This window comes from Tasmannia lanceolata, unplaced genomic scaffold (genome assembly GCF_043159265.1).
Source record: "Tasmannia lanceolata isolate RefF3 unplaced genomic scaffold, GAP_Taslan_0.1 ptg000023l, whole genome shotgun sequence".
NCBI classification, from domain to species: Eukaryota; Viridiplantae; Streptophyta; class Magnoliopsida; order Canellales; family Winteraceae; genus Tasmannia; species Tasmannia lanceolata.
In genome coordinates, this window is record NW_027518700.1 from 21722804 (window position 1) to 21743791 (window position 20988).

A 20988-nucleotide genomic window follows, 5' to 3' on the forward strand; every position below is an offset into this window, starting at 1 on the left:
TAATAAAAAGACTCCATAATAAAAAGGCCTAAATATCCGAGAAATCTGTAAAAATATGTCGTATAATTTTTATTTTTGCAGATGAAAATTAATCTCATGGACATGGGAAGCTAGCAACAACTTCAGGATAAAAAAGATCCTACCATTTAGTTATATAACAACGTAACGGATGAAAATTAATCTCATTTGGGAAGCTAGCCACAATTTCAGGAAAGGGAAGATCCTACCAGTTAGTTATATCAAGACACAACATCAAGCACACTTTTTCTCAAGGCACGAAAACATAATAACTCATGTACCCAAACAAAATGCCATACCTGAAGGAAGAAATCCATCTACCAGTCTGATTATTATGTCTAATCATGGCCATATCCCCAAAATCAACACCACTCAGTAATCTGATATTGTCTTCGTAACTGTGTAAAATGATTAAAACAGAAAATTAGTGAGGCTCCACCCATCATATCCCTGATTGAAACATATTTCAGAAGTGTCACTTCTCACCAGTTAAGTTACTATCACGGTGACAAATATTGATTTCTGGAATTCACAAGTTCATGTGTCTATCAGACATGTGTGATAGAAAGTATTGGAGATAATAATGAATAATTACATAAGTGGCTACAAATCCTAACTTGGCAAATCCATAAATTGGCAGTAAAATTGAGGAAATCTGCATAGGAGTAGACGGGGCTGGTACACAGGGAAAAACAGGAGGGATATGCTTTAAGTCACACAATGATGTCTAAGCTTTGAGCATGAGGTCCCTCAGAGAAGAAAGAAAGTTGCAGTGGGCGGAAGCAGTCATCGTAGAACTTTGGTCCAGACAACTGGGGCATCCTTCTTGGGACCCACGGAGTCAAAATGAAAGTGAGTTAATCCAACCTCTGTTTTCCTAGAGAATATTCACTAGCTTAAAACACACAATGAACAGCTTTCATGTAATTTGTCAAAACTCAAAAGATATTTGGCTACCTAAGAGGATATGCAACATTGCAACAGCTATTTCTATGGATAAGGGTCACTGAGATTCCTAACTCAATAACCTTCAACGAGTACCTAATAGGATATGCAACATTGCAGCATCTACTGCCATGGATAAGGGTCACCGAGATTCCTAACTAAATAATATTTGACAAGAACATTTCATGAGTCCGTATTTATTTAATTTTTTAAAAGGTTCATTTCATGAGTTTGTATCCCTACAATTAGGGCTGTGAATTTTCTGGAGCTGTCAATTTCATTCAAAGGCACCCAGTCAGGCTTAGATTGTCCTTGTTGCAGAATGTCATGTGCTTCCAAGTAAAATTAGTGGCAAACAAGTTACACGGACCTGATAAACACATGATGAACCTGAACTCAAAATTGGAAGGAAAAAAAACAAGGTGAAAGAACTCAATAACAAGCTAAAATAATGAAGGCACTAGTCTGACTATTTCATTCTTTTGAAGGTAGGGGTAATATTATTGAGTAACTGTGTTTCATATATCTGAAACCATTATTAAACAAAACCATACACATACTTCCTGAAATCTAAAGAGAGATATTGGAGAAGTACCTTGTCGTCGCAAGACATCTTCCACTTGGTGAGAAGTATGCAGAATGAACAGCCTTCTGATGCTCTACCGTTTTGAGACTTTTTGGGTAACGGACATTAATACTTCTCAAATCCCAAATGCAAGCTGTTCCATCCGTTGAACTTGTAGCCATCAAATTGGTGTTTTCAGGGTTGAAATCTATGGAGTTGATCCTGTGGGCATGCAGGATAGACGAGGTTGAGATGCATCCTGCTCTTTCATCCCAAACCTTCAAATTACCATGAGCCTCAGCAAAATATATGGACTTTATATCATTTGGCCGCTGAGAGAGGGAGAAAATAGCATCGTCGCTGGAATAAACCATATTAAAGCTCTCTTTTCCGATATCCATCAAACGAATGAATCCATCATAGCTGCTGGTGAAAATCTGCACAGAGTATTCGATAGTCAAGCAATGAGTTCATTTACAACAATGAGACTAAATATTCATTGGAATGATTACACGTGCCTTTTGGAGTACTAACAATTGGTAAATGTCTATCTAAAAAAATTTAACATTATTGAAAAAACAGCACTTGGTAAATGTTATAAGAGTCATACAGTATAAAGGAAGGCATTTCAACAGATGAATTCCGATTCAGCTCAGGAAAGTCAAAAGAGAAAGAATATTGAAGTTATATCTATTATAGAAACTGCCTTGGCTCATGATACACATGTCACTTTAGAATTTTATGGTGCACGCACACTCTCATACACTATTCATGTCATTATGTTTGGCAGCGTTTGTTGTAGCTTAGCGAATCACACACAACGTTGATAAATCCTCTGCTATTCAATAAGGCCTGGAGAAATTACTCATAACCTCACTATACATGGCCAACACTAGCCGAGAGGAGTCTATTTTAAGGACAGCTTGAGTCGACGCTTGAAAAACAATTCCTGATTTTTTTTATCCGATTTCATCCTCATCTCCGCTTGACGCGTGAAAAACAATTCCTGGAAGACAAATGGCATAGTTCCATCGCCTTTCCCAGCTTTTCCACTCCTTTTTGTTTGTCTCTTCATGCAAATGTTTAGGAAAGAATGCTTGAAAGTTGAAACATCTAAAGTTGTTTGTTAGTTGCTACTGGGTGAATGTAGGTGCTAAGGGTTCTTATACACTGGTGTAGATAAGTTATCTACACACTAGCTTAAAATACAGTGGGGGCCCACTCGAAGAAAAGATTTAAGTGTTGGTTTTCCTCAAAGATGTTGGGTAAATTCCGAAACTTTTTAGCTGAACCTCTGAGAAAATTAAGAAATTTGTTTTCTAAAAGTAAAGCATGTATCTTCTTAAACGCCTTAGGTGTAGAGTAGCCCCAATATCATTTTGATAAGGAAATTAGAGTGATATGTATGTGATAGAAAGTTTGAGAAGTTACATGATATCAAGCTTCAAGAGTTTTTTATATGGTGTACGCAATGCACACTGGCACACCGGAAAAAAAAAATCATTATTGGAAGACCCAAACCATTAATTTTTTGGGCCCCAATTTAAACAGGCCGTGCCTCGAAAACCATCTACATTGGATTATGCTAACCATCTGATGTGTAGACGTTTAAAAAGGATGGCACGCATAAAAAACCTTTACAAACCCAAAAAAGTGAATGGTTTGGATCATCAAATAATGTGGTCCCCACTGAGTTTTTTCGGTGTACTTGCACGTACGTGCGGACACCATACAAAAACTACTAGTTTCAATCACATAACATCATACCCATGGATTTAAATTTCAGTTTCAGTTTCAGTTTTGGCCTTGGCCGAACAGAAATTTCGGTCGAAATCAGGTAAAAAAAATTAATCAATTAATTATTTCGGTAATTTCGGCCAAAAACTTTGGTAATTTTGGCTGAAATTTAGGAAAAATATTAAATTTTTGAAAAAAAAAACTCGGAATTTCGGCCGAAAGAAATTTGGGAAATCCAAAATTTTGGATTTCATGAAATTTTGTTTTGGTCCCAACCGAAATCCAAAATTTCGAATTTCGTACGAAATTTAAAACCATGATCACATCAGGGATAATGTGAGTATATGATAGAATTGTACCACTGTAAGACAGTACATGTTGAATAATTAGATCATGGACTAGTAGCTACTGGTTTCCAAAGGTTTTGCCAAAAAATTGTTCATTACCTACGCTGGTGGAACTTTCACTTCTGAAGATTATTTATAGAAAACTAAAGTTTATTTTCAGTATTGAAGGTAATTGTGTCCAACTAGTGTAAGGATTAGACTTGGTCAATTTGAGCCGGGTAGATTCTTTCACCTTTCTTCATGAAAAATTTCTAAAGGATTTGTTAGCCAACCCCACCAAGTTTGGGATAAGGTTTTAAATGTCGGTTTCGGCGATCCGAAACCGAAGTATTTCGGTTTCAGTGGAAATTTCGGCCAAAATCATGTAAAATTTGGACAAATTTTTTTTTTTTTAAAAATTTCCACCGAAATGTATAAAATTTTGGTCATTTCTGTGGAAATTTCGGTGGCAATTTTGTAATAAAAGGTAAAAAACAAAATTTCGGTCTGAAATTTCAGATTTCGGGGAAATCAAGTAAAATTCCGATTCAATGTACTTTTGGTTTCGGTCCAAATAATATTATGTATACCATTTCATTGACAAGTCTTTGATATTGGCCATTCAGCCATTGGCTAGATTTTGAGGTATGCATGCCATTTCGCATTTCTTTCATTATTGCATTGACTTCCCATGAGAGCTGTAACATAGTTGGCATGCATACCTCGGAAGATTCACATCTTTCAACCAAGAAAACCAATTCTATCAGGTTTTCGGTTGGATTTTATTGCATCCAAAATTCATTTAATTGAAAAAAGTGGTATTAAACAGAAATGTTCATCATAACACATCATGTGTAATTTACAATATAATTTCAGAAATAACTTCATGTGGTTACAATGGCACAATAGTACCTTTCCAGAGCGAAATTTATCAACAATGCCATTCATCATTTTCCGCGACATCTTCTTCAGTCCAGAGTGAAATCCCACAAGGAACTCGCATTTCCAAAAATTTAGGGATTCTATTTTCCCAAGTATAAATGCTAATGATCTTGCAATAATGATCCTCTTCACAAAAACAATACATTTCACGTCTGCTTGTAGCCTGACATAGAACCAAAGTGGAAATAAATTTCCTATCGGGATGTCAGGTAAATGAGATGAGCCAAATACTATTTATTTTACCAACAGATAGACAACATATATCAAAAACTATGTAAAAACTTCCTAGTTCTGTACATATAATCTAAGCCTCGATAATTTCTGTAGAAGGATAGGGCACTAACCATGCTTCAAATCCTAGATTGAACAGTTCCAAAGGAATATTGAAATTAACGCAAAAAAAAAAAATTAACTGGGGATGAGCAACATAAACTATTCATTGCTTATAGACTGCTTATAAAAATAGTGGCAGAAGTAGAAAAGGTCCACAATGCAGAAAACATGGTGCATTTTTAGAGGTGTTGATATATTTTGCCTTATACCTCATTGAAGGGGATCATCACTTATGAGGGGTATTCTTGTAATTATTAATGTTTGTGCTTTATATATAATAAACATATAGAGTTGTGGGTATCATCAAGAAAACCCACAAACACTTTTCCCCTCCTCTCTTCTCCTTTGTTCTTCTTTTCTTGGTTTGTTTACAAGATTAAATCATACCTTGGTATTAAAGAAAAAAGGATGTAGAGTACTATTGCTGCCTTTTTTTCAAGTTTTGGGGCTTAAGGTAACCTCTAGGAACGTAAGACTGACGTCAGAAGTCGTACGGACACATCTTTGGGCTAGCAAATTGATGTAGAGCGCACAATCGGAAGAAGCACAAATCAAATCGGATCTACAGTTTTTTTTTTCTTTTAAATTTTGGAGAAGATAGGGTTCTTGATCTTACTTCGAGCGTGGGGACACACGAGATCGGATCAAGCGCGGAATCGTCGGCAACAACCTTGCATGCAACAAGGGATGAAATGATAGGAGAAATTGAGAAAAAGCTACAGCTTACAATTCCAATTTCCCAAGAAAAACAAAAGAGATACAAGAGAAAATTTCCCTCTCAAATTTCAAATCATTAAGAGGTTCCTAAAATGAGAGACCATGGGGCTTTATATACGAGGCCATTACAATATAAAATGACTTAACTACCCCTAGTAAGCAAATAACCACTAAACACACATGAAAGTAAGGAAAATACAATTATGAAACTACATGACTAACACTAGTGAAACAAAAAGAAAAACACACTAAGGAGACATGAAGGCTGATGTAAAATGCCCAGGGGATGCTCCTGCATCAAACTCCCCTTCTTGAAAGAACTCGTCCTCGAGTTCCCATCAGCCTCGCAGTGGAAGGAATCCGGCAGGGTCAAAAATATAGATGATCCACTCTCTCAAGGAGAATAGTAATCCATAGAAGTCAGCTCGCCCCATGCATCTCAACAAGAATGAATCATCCCGGCAAATGTAGCGGTCTAGAGGGGTACTAGTCCATATTAAAACAAGCATCTGCTGAAAGTGGCATTGGTATAGTGGTCTGCCATGCCAACCAACAGTCATCTCACTAAATATCTCATCTATATCGGGTGTAATGGCTACAGGCAGCACCATCTCAACATGAACAACATCTACCAAGACTTTCTCTACGACTGTGGTAATGGTTATGTCACTTGTGACATCTGGAAGTGTATACTCCTCATCTACAACTGTGCTCACTAACGGTGTGACGAACTCTATCTCAACATGCTCTGGCATAGCTTCAATATCATCATCGTCATCATTGGCCTCACTATCAATGACAAAAAGCTCACCACTAGTATCAACAACATCACTAGTGTCAAGCTCGTCACCACCATCGTCTGGCTCTGAAATGATGGTATCAACAACCTCTCCTGGCTGGCCATGTGAATCCTCAGTATTATCCATAACTTCTCCCTCCCCTTCTTCTTCGCTAGCCTCATCATCAGCCTCTAGGAGTGGAGAAGGAGCTATATGTGCATGCCGCTGAGTCTCTGCAACTGCATGGTGAGGGAATCAAGAATATCCTTCCCTTTATGGTGAGCCTCTCGTTCTTGGCAATGCTGGGCCAAGAACACTTCCCACCTGTCCTTTTGGGCTCTCTCCTCATCACATTGCCGTCAATACTCTGTCAGAGCATAAATCCTCAAAAAGCTATCACGGACATGCTCCCATCGGCAGAACGGAGGTTTGCCCACGCCACGACGTTCTCTTTCTATGAGCATCCACATAGACTCTGCACTTAGTCTAACAGTCTCTCTAGCAAGCCGTAATGTCACACGATGGTTGAAGCTATAGTATCTATGATGCGCGTCGAGTGCGTCGGCCCAGATCATGCACTCGGTCTCAACATCACCATAGCCATAGATGTAAGGAACAAATGGTGGCTCCATAGGTGGGAAAAGAAACAAACTTGTATTCAATCACTATATTAACAAATGCTGTCCTTTGAACTCTTGATTCTTGATTAAGCTGAAATGAATCCAGAAACTCTTGGCTCAGATTTTGAATCAGCGAGAAGAAACACAGTTAACAAATGATGAAAACTGCTGTCTTCAATTGCCATACAGAGTCAAATCTGAACCACTGCCCTGTGACGATATGCTGAAAGTTCCTGGAAACTAATACGGAGTTCAGAAACCTGGATTCAAACTTGAAGAGTGTTCAGCTTGCTTTTAGTAGTAAACTGATCTGAACTATGTCCATGAAAATGAAGTGACTGCTGAAATGAATCTGTTTATGGTCAAAAGTCCGTTGAAAATGACATAGAACTGTAATAAAACCGTGAAGTCACTGCATGAGCTGAGAATCACTGCTTGCTAGCTGAAATTGTACTAGATCATGCCTGACCTTGCATTTGTTTGTTCATGGGACAAATCAAGAAGACGAGCCACTTACAGGAATAAAATTCTCTTGAGAATGTGTGGAACTGATCCCCTTTGCTTATAGAAAGCCAATTAATCAATGTATAACACAGATATAAGGTCCCTCGAACTGTTCTGCCTCTTCTTCCGGTATGAACTAGACACAAACAATGTTGATCTTAACATTTCTGACAGGCTAGTGAAGTTTTTTTTTTTTTTTTTTTTTTTTAAATCCTAACTTTATGATTCCACAAAGTATCAACTCGTCAACACCTGTCACGCTTAATAGAGCAGTCAGTTGGCAGCTGGGTTTGATTCTGCTATGAATGAATGTTGGGTCTAGTTCTCTTGAAGATCTGAAGGGCTTCAGGGAAATACACCTACCAATGAGGGTTTCTACATCTCAAAATAGAGGCGCACAGCGATGGGATCAATTCAGAACAGTACCAAGTAGATAGGTAGGCACCAACTGAAGGGGCGAGATCTCTAGGTTTCAAGTTGAGTGAACAGTCTCTCTTGTTTTTTTTTTGTTTTTTTAATATCCACCTTGTTGTAACAAGCTTTAGTAGCTCAGAGAATAACAATTCAGATGCTATGGCAGTTAGCTAATAGTAGGTTGTAATTAGGACCTGCAAATCCTCATTGGTTTATAATTCTCCAAGATCAACAAATGCTGGTCGCCCATGGAAACTGAGTTGTATTATCTCAAATCATGCATTCGCTGATTCGCGTACAATACTGATGGATTCTATTGAGGGTTCTCAGTTGATGCATAGCTCCATTTGCCATAGCTGAGAGCCCTCATAGTAGATAATTGATGCAGGTGCGTCCCTCCATCCCTCCAGATCGCACATATCAACGACCAGGAGTTCCAAATCTGTGATCGGACTGCCCAAGACCATCAGATCAATAATCAGGCGATCCAGATCATCAATCAAGCCCAAACTACAGAAGAGGAGAACCATTCCAAGGACAACCGCCCCAGATCATCAGAAGATCCAGGCACCATCAGATCTACGGTCCGTCTAGGTTCTGTCAATATGAGAGAGGAAAATAATTCGTTATTAATTAGGATGAATAAAGAAGCCTTGTGGGTTTTAGTCTATTACATTTTTTTTGTGAAGTTTGGCTTAGGACTAAGTTTAGGAGTTGGATGAGTTTTAGAAGTTTTATGCAGGTTGAAAGTCTTCACGTGATAGGGAATGGGAATGGGTTTTACGCAGAAGTTTTAGTTGTTGTAGTTTTATAAGTCTTTGTTGGGGTAGGAGTTGGCCACCTAAAAATTCTCTCTCTCTCTCTCTCTCTCTCTCTCTCTCTATATATATATATATATATATATATATATATATATATATATATATATATATATATATATATGAGGAAACTGTTGGTGAGCTTAAGCGCACCAAACCTATGGTGCGCTTAAGCTCCCCAATCACATGTGGTGATCCAAACCATTCATTTGCAAGGCCTTATGATAGATAGGGGGTGTACCAAAATCAGCTCCATAGGATCATCCTAACCCCTCCATTTGTGGAGGACAAAAAATGGGCAGATTTGTGTCTGTCCATTTTTGTCCTCCACAAATGGAGGGGTTAGGATATATATATATATATATATATATATATATATATATATATATATAGAGGAAACTGTTGGTGCGCTTAAGCTCACCAAACTTATGGTGAGCTTAAGCACCCAATCACATGGGGGCCCACTTTGTTAGGATGATCCAAAGCATTCATTTGAAAGCGCCTTACATAGATAGGGGGTGTATCAAAAATCATCTGTCCATTTTTGTCCTCCACAAATGGAGGGGTTAGGATGATCCTATGGAGCTGATTTTTGGTACACCCCCTATCTATCATAAGGCCTTGCAAATGAATGGTTTGGATCACCACAGAAAAGGTGGGACCCATGTGATTGGGGAGCTTAAGCGCACCATAAGTTTGGTGCGCTTAAGCTCACCAACAGTTTGCTCATATATATATATATATATATATATATATATATATATATATATATATATATATCCACCATTGTAAATGAAAATTATTCTTTACACCTGGTTCTTCAATATTTTGCTCTAAGTAAGAGTGGATTGAGTTTTCTCAGAGAAAGCGATTGATTCTAAGTTTTTTTTCGAGCTTGTTGAATGCACGCTTCCCATCCTCAATGCTGAATTGGAACTAGCAAGATTGGTTTCTCAGTCGCTGCCCAGACAAGAGCTCTGAGAATCGCACGGCTCCTGCAGTTTTCTTGGTTGCAGCAAGCATCATCTCACGACTCAAAAGAAAAAAGAAAAAAAGCCACCTTGCATATTGTTTCAGTCGCATACCAGCCACAAAACAACACCTGGTTATCAGTCACCCACAGCAAGAGGAGAGCAGAAATTTTCTGCCCATTTTCAGTTGTGATAAGCCATAAAATCCAGCTACTGTAGACGCAACTTCATCCAACTTTCAGGCTTCCAAGTTCAGCTGACTGCTGAACTTTAGCAAACTGCCACCCACCCTTGCTTCAGCGGATTGCAAAACAACCACTTGCGACCACTTGCGACAACCGACAGGTTTTGCTGCAAGAGTGAGCGCTACCCCACCTTCCATACGAATTCCTACATAAATTCAACCCAGCTTACCTTCCTCGTCCAGGAGAAAACCTTCCCAAATTTCCCGGTTCTTTTGATCTAACACACGTGCACGCCCACACACACACACACACACACACACACACACACACACACACACACACACTTCTTGATCTTCTTTAATCACCCCAAACTTCCACCTTTCTAACCAATTCATCCCTTAAACCAACAACCACTCCATCCTATATTTAACCGAATACACACCTTGTTTCTTTAGCTGACAACCACTTGAAACAATTCAAAAACTCTCATCATTGTAAACGAGACCCCTTTCCACATTCACTACATCACTCCCTAAAACTCACCACCCCTTCACATCCTAATTCACTTCTTTCCCACTGCCTAATCCAACCACCCATCGAGATACCCCATAACTACCTCTTTCAATAACCCTTTTCACCGCCTTCCGCCATTCCACCTCCCTTTTCTAGTTTAATATTGGAGCTTCTGCTACACCTCTGCATTAATAATCAATGGTGTTCTCTATAAATCAAATAGGTAATGAATGGCTAAACATGCAAAGATGTATAGCCCCTACTTCCCACAGAAGAATAACTAGAAAGGGGAAAATTTTGTAATTTAGATTGTTCTCTTTTTTCCACACTTCAAATTTGTGTAGACACGAACTCTTGAAAAATCTCATCATGGTTTTGTTCTACATATAGGCAAAATTTAATTTGCAAATATCCTTTAGTCCTTCAATTATGGTCTGAACCAATATTGAGTATATTAATGGGAAAATGCAATCAAAGATAAGAAAATAGAATAACTAAAGGTGAGAAAAGGTATGGAAGAAAAAAAGAAATGACACTTCCACAAATTCAAAAATCAATAAAAGAGACATACCTGTATTCTCCTGCAACCGATTATGCAATAGGTTATGCAAAGAAAAAAGTTGTTTTGCCTTCAAAAGAGGTTGTTCTGGGTATAAAAGATGAATCCTAAACCTGATTTTCAAAATAAGAACACTACTATTAATGAGGCAACATGTAAACAATAGAGTGAACAGAATCAAATAGCATATTCTAAGTCACAGATATTTGAACTTGATTAGAAGGGCCATTATATACCAGCAACCACATAACCATTATAAAACTGTAACAGAATTGAAAGAAGTTGTTTTTGGAAAAGGTATTTTCCTTCTTCTAATCATGGGCGTTGCCTTGTTAGAAGAAAATTTTCAGCCCATTATTTCTGGAGTTGGTAGTTGCAATCGTGGGCTACATATTTGGAATAATACCCTTAAAGATTTTAATTTTTTTAGTCTTGGGCTGATATCGATCCTTGTTGTTGATACAACTCCTTAAAAACTAGCCCGAGTTATTGCAGTCGGTCAGCATATTTAAGGAATGTTCCTACGAGATTTCGATCTACAAAATCTTTACGAAGAATTTGGTAATATAAGTCTTCTGTCAATGCAAGGAAGTGGGGCGAGGATGTAGTAAATATGACTGGACAAGAGGTACCTAAGAGGGATATCTTTCGCTATCTTGGTTCAATCCTACAAAAGAAAGGATAGATTGAAGAGGATGATAACCACAGGATAAGAGGAGGTTGGTTGAAGTGGAAGCATGCTTCATGAGTTCTATGTGACCATGAAATACCTACCAAGTTGAAGGGAAAGTTTTATAAGACAGCTGTGAGGCCAACCATGCTGTACGGCTCAGAATGTTGGGTCACCAAGAAGCAGCATGTGCATAAGATGAGTGTAGCGGAGATGCGAATGCTTAGATGGATGTGCGGCCACACAAGGTTGGATAAAATTAAAAATGAAGACCTCCGTAAAAAGGTGGAGGTGGCACCAATTGAGGAGAAGATGAGAGAGCACCGCTTAAGATGGTTTGGGCATATCCAACGTAAGCCTTTGGATACTCCATTGAGAAGAAGTGACTCGTGCCAAGTTGATGGAGTAAAAAAAGGTAGGGGCAGATAAAAAAAAACTTGGGTAGAAACAATGAGGAACGACTTGATGGCTAGAAACATAACAGAGACCATGACCTTGGATAGGAGAGAATGGAAGAAAATTATCCATGTAGACGAACCCAACTAGTGTCAGGATTAGACTTAGTCAATTTGAGCCGGGTAGATCTTTTCACCTTCTTCATGAAAATTTTCTAAAGGATTCATTAACCGACCCCAACTAGTTTGGGACAAAGGCTTAGTTGACTTGAGTTGAGTTTTTAAGTCTTCTTCCAATGCAATCGACAAAGATGATTAGTACAAAAACCGTAAATTTGTGTGGGTTTATAGATGAAAACAAACTAAAAAAACATAATGCACTACATTCACATGCATAAAATAAACAAAAAGATATACCTGAAAAATGAAAGCAGGCTTTATTTGAAGTGTATCGACCAAAAAGGATCTTGATCATCATACCAATAATTAGAAACAACCAATGATGTATGAAATGCAACAGAGGTCATTTCATGTTCCATAAATCAAGAAAGAATGAAGGTAATAATGAGGATATGCATCAACAACTGAGTCACTTGGTATAATTATAGTTATAATAAGTAGCATAGCTAAATTACCTACTTTTTCTCGTAGTGCTCTGCGTAGCTCAAAACTTTGGGGCCCTTTAATTGACTGTTTCCATTTGTTCCATGAAGAATATCAACAATAAAGAATAACAGTTTGTTATGTGGAGTGAGTACTAAACTATTTGGGATGTCACTTATATGTATAGGGCCATCAAAAAATTCCAAAGAGTTGCTCACAGGCATATGACCTTTGTCAGTATCACGTGTCGGACATCTGAAAACTGGTGAAGATAAGCAGCCCTTCACAGCTCCAATCAACAATCATTTTATCCTCGTGTTCATGTTTCCAGATAGGAAGTAACAGGTAGAAGGTTGATGAGCCTAGATGAGATGAAGCTTTCTTACCCAAGGGAACAAAGTTAGAAACAAACTCTGATCTGTCAAGGATGATCTTGAGAAACATTTCTTGAAAATTCTGTGCATGCGTTATCTGTATGAGTATCAAATTCTGTCAGATAATGACTAAAATTAAATAAGACAAGTGGGGAATTTGTTTAGAAGTAACACATTACCTCATCCGCATCAAATTCAATAATCGCTGAAGGAATAAGCTGTGTCATAACAATTCTACCATGGGCCAGATGAAGATCAACATTCATAGTTTCAGCTTCTTTAGGTAGAGGGTTCTTGACAAAAAGTCCAAAATCTCTGTAGAGCCTATCATCCGGGTCAGGAATAAATCGCTTATCATAAAAGTAGAGGCGGATAGGACTTTCAGTACAAATCCATGGTACTCTAAGTGCAGCAGGGATTAGCATCTCATGAAGTTCTCCTCGCAAATTATCCTCTGCCAACAAAAATACTTTATTCTAATAACAGTTCCTGGCAGCGAGATGCAGAAATGAAGGCAATATAGCAGCCATTTAGAAAACAGTGTACCTTCACAGGGACCAGACTCAGAAGTATGTTCAACAAATCCTTCTTTTGTATCATCATCTGAACCTGGCAAAAGATAGTTCGTCAAAGCACCCCGTGCGTGTAATTCTGTGCAGGCTTTTAGACATGCAATTCTCTTAGCCTCGTCTTTTGAAGGACAGGGTAGACTGTCAATTTGACGAATTGGAGCATTGAGAGGGAGGATAATGCGGCAGACAGTCCCACCTGAATCATCGAAATAAAAGAACTCCGGCTTAGGGGAAAAATGCCTGCACATAAACACCATTGCTCTTTAACTGGGTGAATTATCAGAAACATAAAAAAAATTGGAACCGATAACATTTAGTAAGCTCCAAAAATAGGAAGTGGGATTCTGAAATAAAAGTAACAATTAAAGTTAGGGCATACTCATCTTTGGGAAGTTTCGAACAATAATGGTGAAGTAATGAAACACTAGATCCAGTACTGATGGAAGCACCGGTGGAATCAACTTGATACCTCTTCTCCTCTAAATCAACAAATGTCTCTATGGATGTTCTACATGTAATTTGCTTATTCATGCATTCTTCATCAGACATAAAATCCTCGATCAATTTAAGCTCACGCTGGTTATCTCTACTATGTCGAGAAGGCAGACAATATGAACTAATTTAGACAAATAAATATAGTATTAAATTCCTAAACGCACAGACATAATATGGAAATATAAATCACCTCTCTACCAAAACTACATATTCGGACTGTTGCGTGCTCGCCCTCTAGATTGTATAAAGCTGGTGACAGATTCTGGTAGATCAAACCGCACTACAAGGCAGCAAGTCTGAATATCAAGTCCTTCTTCAGCCACATTAGTTGCGACCAGTAGATTCACCTGCCAGATCAAACGGATGTAGATAGTTACCTTGTAGATTAGTGGTATAAGTAGTCAATAGGGAGGAGACAAACATTTGTAATGTTTGATCTACCTAGGATTTACCTGGTAGAATAGTAATAAGTAGTGTTTGGTTTCCAATCTCATAAGAGTAATGGGAGGGGGTGTCATTACCAATATATATATATATATATATATATATATATATATATATATATATATATATATATAGAGAGAGAGAGAGAGAGAGAGAGAGAGAGAGAAATTTTACACAACAAATTCTTGATTTTTTGAAGAGAATGACAAGGTATAAGTAGGGAACATGTAGGGAAGATGGGTGCCACGTCACCAGACAAGCAACTATTACCTTTGAATCTTGTCTAATAGTCTCTAGGGATTTTGATTCTAAATTGGCTACCAAACACCATAAAAGTTGCCCAAAAAGCATTTTATACTTTGGACATCCTTGAGGATGCCAGGCATGTGGCTACCAAACAGGCCCTAAAAAGAGTAATCACAGGCTGAAACATGACTAGAAGTCCAACATAATACAGAAATACCAAGCAGATATGACAAAGTAACTGTTAACAGGTCTTTAGGTCTTTATTGTAATGCCCAAGGGCATACTTGTCTTTGTACTTCACTCTTTATTATTTATATTACATGAGTGAGGGGGAAAACCCTAACTCAATCTTTTCTTTCACTCTTTACTTTCTCTCTTTTCTCTACCTCTTTCACTTTTTTAGTCCATCCATCTCGTTGGATCCCTCCCCCTCTACACTTTAGGAGGATTCCTCGCAAACTCCTGTTCTTCCTCTTCCGGTTCTTCCTGATCCCATCCCTGTTTCTACATCTCCGGTGTCCAGTTCCTCCCCTACAGTTGATTCTACTGTTATGCCGACGTCAGCGCCTTGTGCAGCCCCTCTGCCTCCACCATTGAAGCAGTATCAGCGTCGGTGCAAATCTATTGCTCATTCAGCCCCGCCCGCCAGAGATCCCCACTTCTGAGGTACATTCTGACTCTCCCATTGCCTCTCGCACTCGGTCTCGCAGTACTGCTCATCCCATTTCCTCTTTTGTGTCTTATGACTTTCTCACCCCTGTATTTCGTAGTTTGGTTTCGTCTTTGTCCTCTATTTCTCTACCTAAGACTCTACAGGAGGCACTTGATCATCAAGGCTGACGGGCAGCTATGGATCTTGAGATGCAGGCCCTTCAGGCCAATCAGACATGGGATTTGGTCCCTCTACCATATGGTGCTCGCCCCGTTGGCTGTCGCTGGGTTTATGCAGTCAAGCACCTTCCTGATGGCACAGTTGAGCGCCTTAAGGCTCGACTTGTTGCCAAAGGGTACACGCAGACATATGGGCTTGATTATGGCGAGACTTTTTCACCAGTTGCGAAAATTCCTTCTGTCTGTGTCCTGCTATCCCTTGCTGTGAATCATGGCTGGCATCTTCATCAGTTGGATGTAAAGAATGCCTTTCTTCATGGTGATTTGGAGGAAGAGGTCTATATGGAGCAACCTCCTGGATATGTTGCTCAGGGGGAGAGATCTTCTCTTGTTTGCCGTTTGAGGAAATCCATTTATGGTCTCAAACAATCTCCGAGAGCCTGGTTTGGGAAGTTCAGTGCTACACTTATTCGCTTTGGCATGAAGCAGTGCGCAGTTGATCACTCCGTCTTCAGTTTTCAGTCTCAGGCTGGTTGTGTTCTGTTGATAGTATATGTCGATGATATCATTATCACTGGTAGCGATACAAGTGGCATTCAGAGGCTCAAATCCTTCCTTCAGACAGAGTTCTCTACTAAGGATTTGGGCCGTCTTCGGTATTTCCTGGGCATTGAGGTTGCCTACTCGACTAGGGGTATCTACCTCTCACAGAGGAAGTATGTTCTGGATCTTCTTGATGAGACAGGTTGTTTAGGAGTCAAGCCTGCCTCAACTCCTATGGACCAGAATATGAAATTACTCCCTGGGGAGGGAGTTCTGTTAGAAGATCCAGGGAGATACAGACGGTTAGTTGGTAAGCTCATTTATATTACTGTTACACGTCCAGATATGACCTTTGCAGTTAGCGTTGTTAGCCAGCATATGAGCTCACCTCGCACTTCACACTGGGCTGCTATACTTCAGATATTGAGATATCTGAAGAGTTCGCCAGGTAAAGGGTTGTTATTTCAGAGGCATGGGCACCAGATAATTGAAGGATACACTGATGCAGACTGGGCAGGATCTCCGGCTGATAGGCGGTCTACTACAGGATATTGCACCTTTATTGGAGGTAATCTTGTTTCATGGAGAAGTAAGAAACAAGATGTCGTGTCTAAATCTAGTGCCAAGGCAGAATATAGAGTTATGTCTCATACGAGTGGGGAACTCATGTGGCTATGTTCCTTACTTTCAGAGATTGGATTTCCTCCTCCTTCTTCTTCTCCAGCTCAGTTATACTGTGACAACAAATCCGCCATTTATATTGCAACGAATCCAGTCTTCCATGAGAGGACCAAACATATTGAAGTGGATTGTCATTTCATTAGAGATTTGATTCAGCGAGGCTACATATCTCTCGTGTTTACCAGATCTACAGATCAATTAGCAGACATGTTCACGAAGCCTCTAAGTAGAGCTAAGTTAGTTGATAATTGTAACAAGCTAGGAATGTTAGATATCTACATTCCAACTTGAGGGGGAGTGTTAACAGGTCTTTAGGTCTTTATTGTAATGCCCAAGGGCATACTTGTCTTTGTACTTCACTCTTTATTATTTATATTACATGAGTGAGGGGGAGAACCCTAACTCAATCTTTTCTCTCACTCTTTACTTTCTCTCTTTTCTCTACCTCTCTCAACAGTAACATCTACCTTTATAATCTAATTAAGTTGAATGTCTATCACCAAAGGTTTCATCGATACAATATGAAGTTATACCTAGTATGAGAAAAGAAATGGTACCCCCAGAGACAGGGCTGGCAATTTCACCCGGAAAAGCGGGGATCCGCCCCGCCCCGCCCGCTTGGGGAGGGGATTCCCCGATTTGAGTGGGGAAGGGGATTTAAAAAATTCCCCGGTGCGGGGAAGGGGATGGAGTTGGCCCCGCCCCGCATTAATGCCATTTTTTTCTTATATTTTTTTAAGTGTTTTTTTTTTTTGGAAAAACTACTAGAAACCCCTTAGATCAAAACATATCTACAAGATTCTCCCAAAATTTTCATAATTTCCATTAGTACAGTTTTGTCCCTTACATAGCTTTTTATGTTTTCTTTTACCCATAATCCATTGGGCATTGTCCCTCATTATATTAGTATATTACCCATAGAAATCCCTAAAATCTCTCCCTCGAACCATCACTGTAAGGCAACATTAAATTCTTTGAAAATCTCCCTCCCCCAAATAAAGGCACCATCTCTCTGATGAGTGATGAGATTTTATATGGTGTGCGCTCCCATAGTCCATTATTTTTCAAAAAGTAATGTATGGGCTACGCCATAGGATGGTCCAAACTGTCCATTTGATAGGCTATAATTTAAAAGTACTTTACAGGCCACACCATAGATCATCCAAACCGTCCATTTGATGGGCCACAACGTAAATAGATTGTGGCCCAAAAATCATTTCCATAGGATGATTGCAACCCTCCGATCTGTAGAAGGTACCAAAATATGCAATTCCTCTATAGATCAGAGGGTTGGGATTATCCTATGGAAATGATTTTTTGGCCACAACCTATTTACGTTGTGGCCCATCAAATGGACAGTTTGGATCATCCTACATGTGCCCATCAAGTGGAAGGTTTGGATCATCCTATGCCTATGGTAGTATGGTGTGCCCATCAAATGGACGGTTTGGATCTTCCTATGGTGTGGCACGTACAGTACTTTTTGGCAAGTGGGATTGGGAATTAGGGATCTGCTAAGGACTAGTGATCAATTAAATGAATCTGAGAGCAACCACCTTTGTCCCCAGGTTAATAAAATGAATAAGACAAAATCTTAGCCTATGTGGGTTGTGTGGCTACTCTCACATGCAACAGCCAAGCCGCAACATGCCTGAAGTGATTGTCCCTAGCAAATCTTTAGTTTTAACCTAACATTTAACAAAGTAAAATGAGAAAGTAAAGTGATTGTCCCCGAAGGATGCGGGGCGGGAAAGGGGATGGGATGGGGATTAGATATTCCCCGTGGGGAGGGGAGGGGGATTCCCACCATCCCCGCAGTGGGGAGGGGAAGGGGAGGGGGGAAATTCCCCGCATAGGGGAAGGAGTAGGGGATCCCAACATCAGGCCCCGACCCGCCCCGTTGCCAGCCCTACCCAGAGAACTAGTCTTCCATTCTAAAAAATCATGAAACCTGTCCCAGAATTAATGGGAACCACCCACGCTTTACATAGGTCCGTTTGATTTCAACCACAGAAGAGGGCAGTGATTTCAACCACAGAAGAGGGCAGACAAGTAATCTGATCACCCAACCAGACCAAGTTTTATTTAATAGTATCAACAACCCAAAATCCCAACACATGAATTAAGTACTGGAAATATGTCTGTATCAGACGCCCCAAACTCCAGCATGTATGATACAATATCATCCAATACAAACATTCTCATAGGTGACACATTATAGTGTTTTTGGATAAACAATTTGTGCATCGTTCTCATAGAATGTTATAGCCTCCTTGGATGAATGACTTGTTTATCCGATGATACATAAATTCATTTTTTTCATAGCATCCAGAAGAATGATGCCTTAAATGTAACGCCCCGGCCACCGTGTAGATATTGTCCGGTTCTAGGCCGGAGCCCTCCCCGGTTTTGCTTTTCCACATAAAATGCGTCTACACAGGGAAGGTGGACGTCTACACATATACCCCAAGAACTTTCTCTCTCCGCTTCCGATGTGGGACTATTACATTAAAACTAACAGCGGAACAGTTATAGATGCTATTGCAGTAAGAAGGAAAAAAACGAAAAACTACAAAGACAGTTCAACCTTTGGACACAGTAACTTCACTCATAAGCTTTCATGTTAAATTAAATGTTTTGTAATTGTAAAAATAAGCCTCCAGGGTAAGTTCCTCTCTAGGTTAAGAAAGAATAACTTAGGTGTTCCCATCTGCACTGAGGCATCATCAGACAGAAGTAACCTAACTACATTAAGCAGGCATTAAAAATTTGAAAGAAGACAATTTCAAGGCATTATATTAGTTATTAAAATTGACTTTACATGCTTTAACTTTTGCATGCCATCCAGGAACTTGAGGATTGCACTCATGGTGGCATTTAGGACAACCATGAAAATTGAACAGAGAAATAATTATAAAAGAAGAACATTAGGAAGAGAACAGAATATCAGAGATAGGTTTATAGAAGCACTGCGAAAATCGGAAAGAGAGCCCATATGGCCTGTCCATCTACCATGTCTAATATCTTCTCCCTGGTACCTAAGTAGACAAGTACATGGTTTGCACCTGGCTCGTAACTATAAGTTTTGGTCCCACAAAACATGAAAACTGTATATACACAGTAAGTTCATAATAAGTATGTAAGAATATAGTCTTTTAATGGGCAAAGTCACAATTGCACTTGTATTTGAGTAAAACATGTCATGAGATAAAAGAGTTCACATTGATAATGGGAGACATTCACTGGTGTCTATTGGGTCTAATGAAACAATCATATGATCGCTCAAATGCAAACAGCCATCAACCACATAACCAACAAATATCTTCAAAATAGACTAACAACTAAAAAACACACTCATCAGTCACCATTAGCCGTTTGCTCAACAAAAAAAAAAAAAAACACGCACACACACACACAGTATAATCCCTACACCTAGACATGTAAATCAGTGGTCTTAATAGTTTAGGATGTTATAACAAAGGGAATAAGTTTGTTCAAGATAAAAAAAACACAGAAAATAAGTAGACCAGAAAATAAGTAGACCAAGGAATAAATGAAGGGAAAAAAGAAAATTCACTATTAACAAAAAAGATATCGAACACACAAGAACAGCCAGACATGGCCTATAACAATGATAGCAAAACAAAATCATGAAGGAGACAAAAGCTTTGAAAATCATTACAAAAAATTTTACATGCATGATGTGCTACCAACAACAGAAATTTACCATTGTTTTTATTGAAACTATTTTAAGATTGACATAGCTTACTATAAAATTATAAAAAGGGTTGCCTATTGGAGTTGGTTACTTGGTTCGGAGAGGGGATTGTGGTGGTGGTGGGAGAAGGGTAGGTATTGGAGAAGTTTTTAAACTTCAAAACATTTTGGCGAAACATTTTATGGAAGAAAATATTTAAGTGTTGGTTTTCCTGAAAGATTTTGGGTAAATTCCGAAACTTTTTAGCTGAACCTTTGAGAAAATTAAGAAATTTGTTTTCTTAAAGTAAAGCATGTATCTTCTTAAACGCCTTAGGTGTAGAGTAGCCCCAATATCATTTTCATAAGGAAATTAGAGTGATATGTATGTGATAGAAAGTTTGAGAAGTTACATGATATCAAGCTTCAAGAGTTTTTTATATGGTGTCCGCAATGCACACTGGCACACCGGAAAAAAAAATTCAGTAGGGT

At 39.0% G+C, this 20988-nt stretch overlaps 1 protein-coding gene across 1 annotated transcript; it reads right to left on the reverse strand.

The window, feature by feature from the left end:
• Positions 1-80: 80 nt before the first annotated feature.
• LOC143855932 (endoribonuclease Dicer homolog 4-like) lies at positions 81-14573 on the reverse strand. The gene is made up of 10 exons (XM_077365978.1): positions 14508-14573; positions 14263-14402; positions 13940-14176; positions 13535-13800; positions 13168-13442; positions 12651-13085; positions 10959-11059; positions 4504-4696; positions 1559-1965; positions 81-416 (listed from the first exon to the last, which is right to left on the reverse strand). Exons 1-6 carry the CDS (start codon positions 14571-14573, stop codon positions 12855-12857), a joined length of 1215 nt encoding a protein of 404 aa, XP_077222093.1. The 3' UTR covers positions 81-416; positions 1559-1965; positions 4504-4696; positions 10959-11059; positions 12651-12854.
• Positions 14574-20988: the final 6415 nt, after the last annotated feature.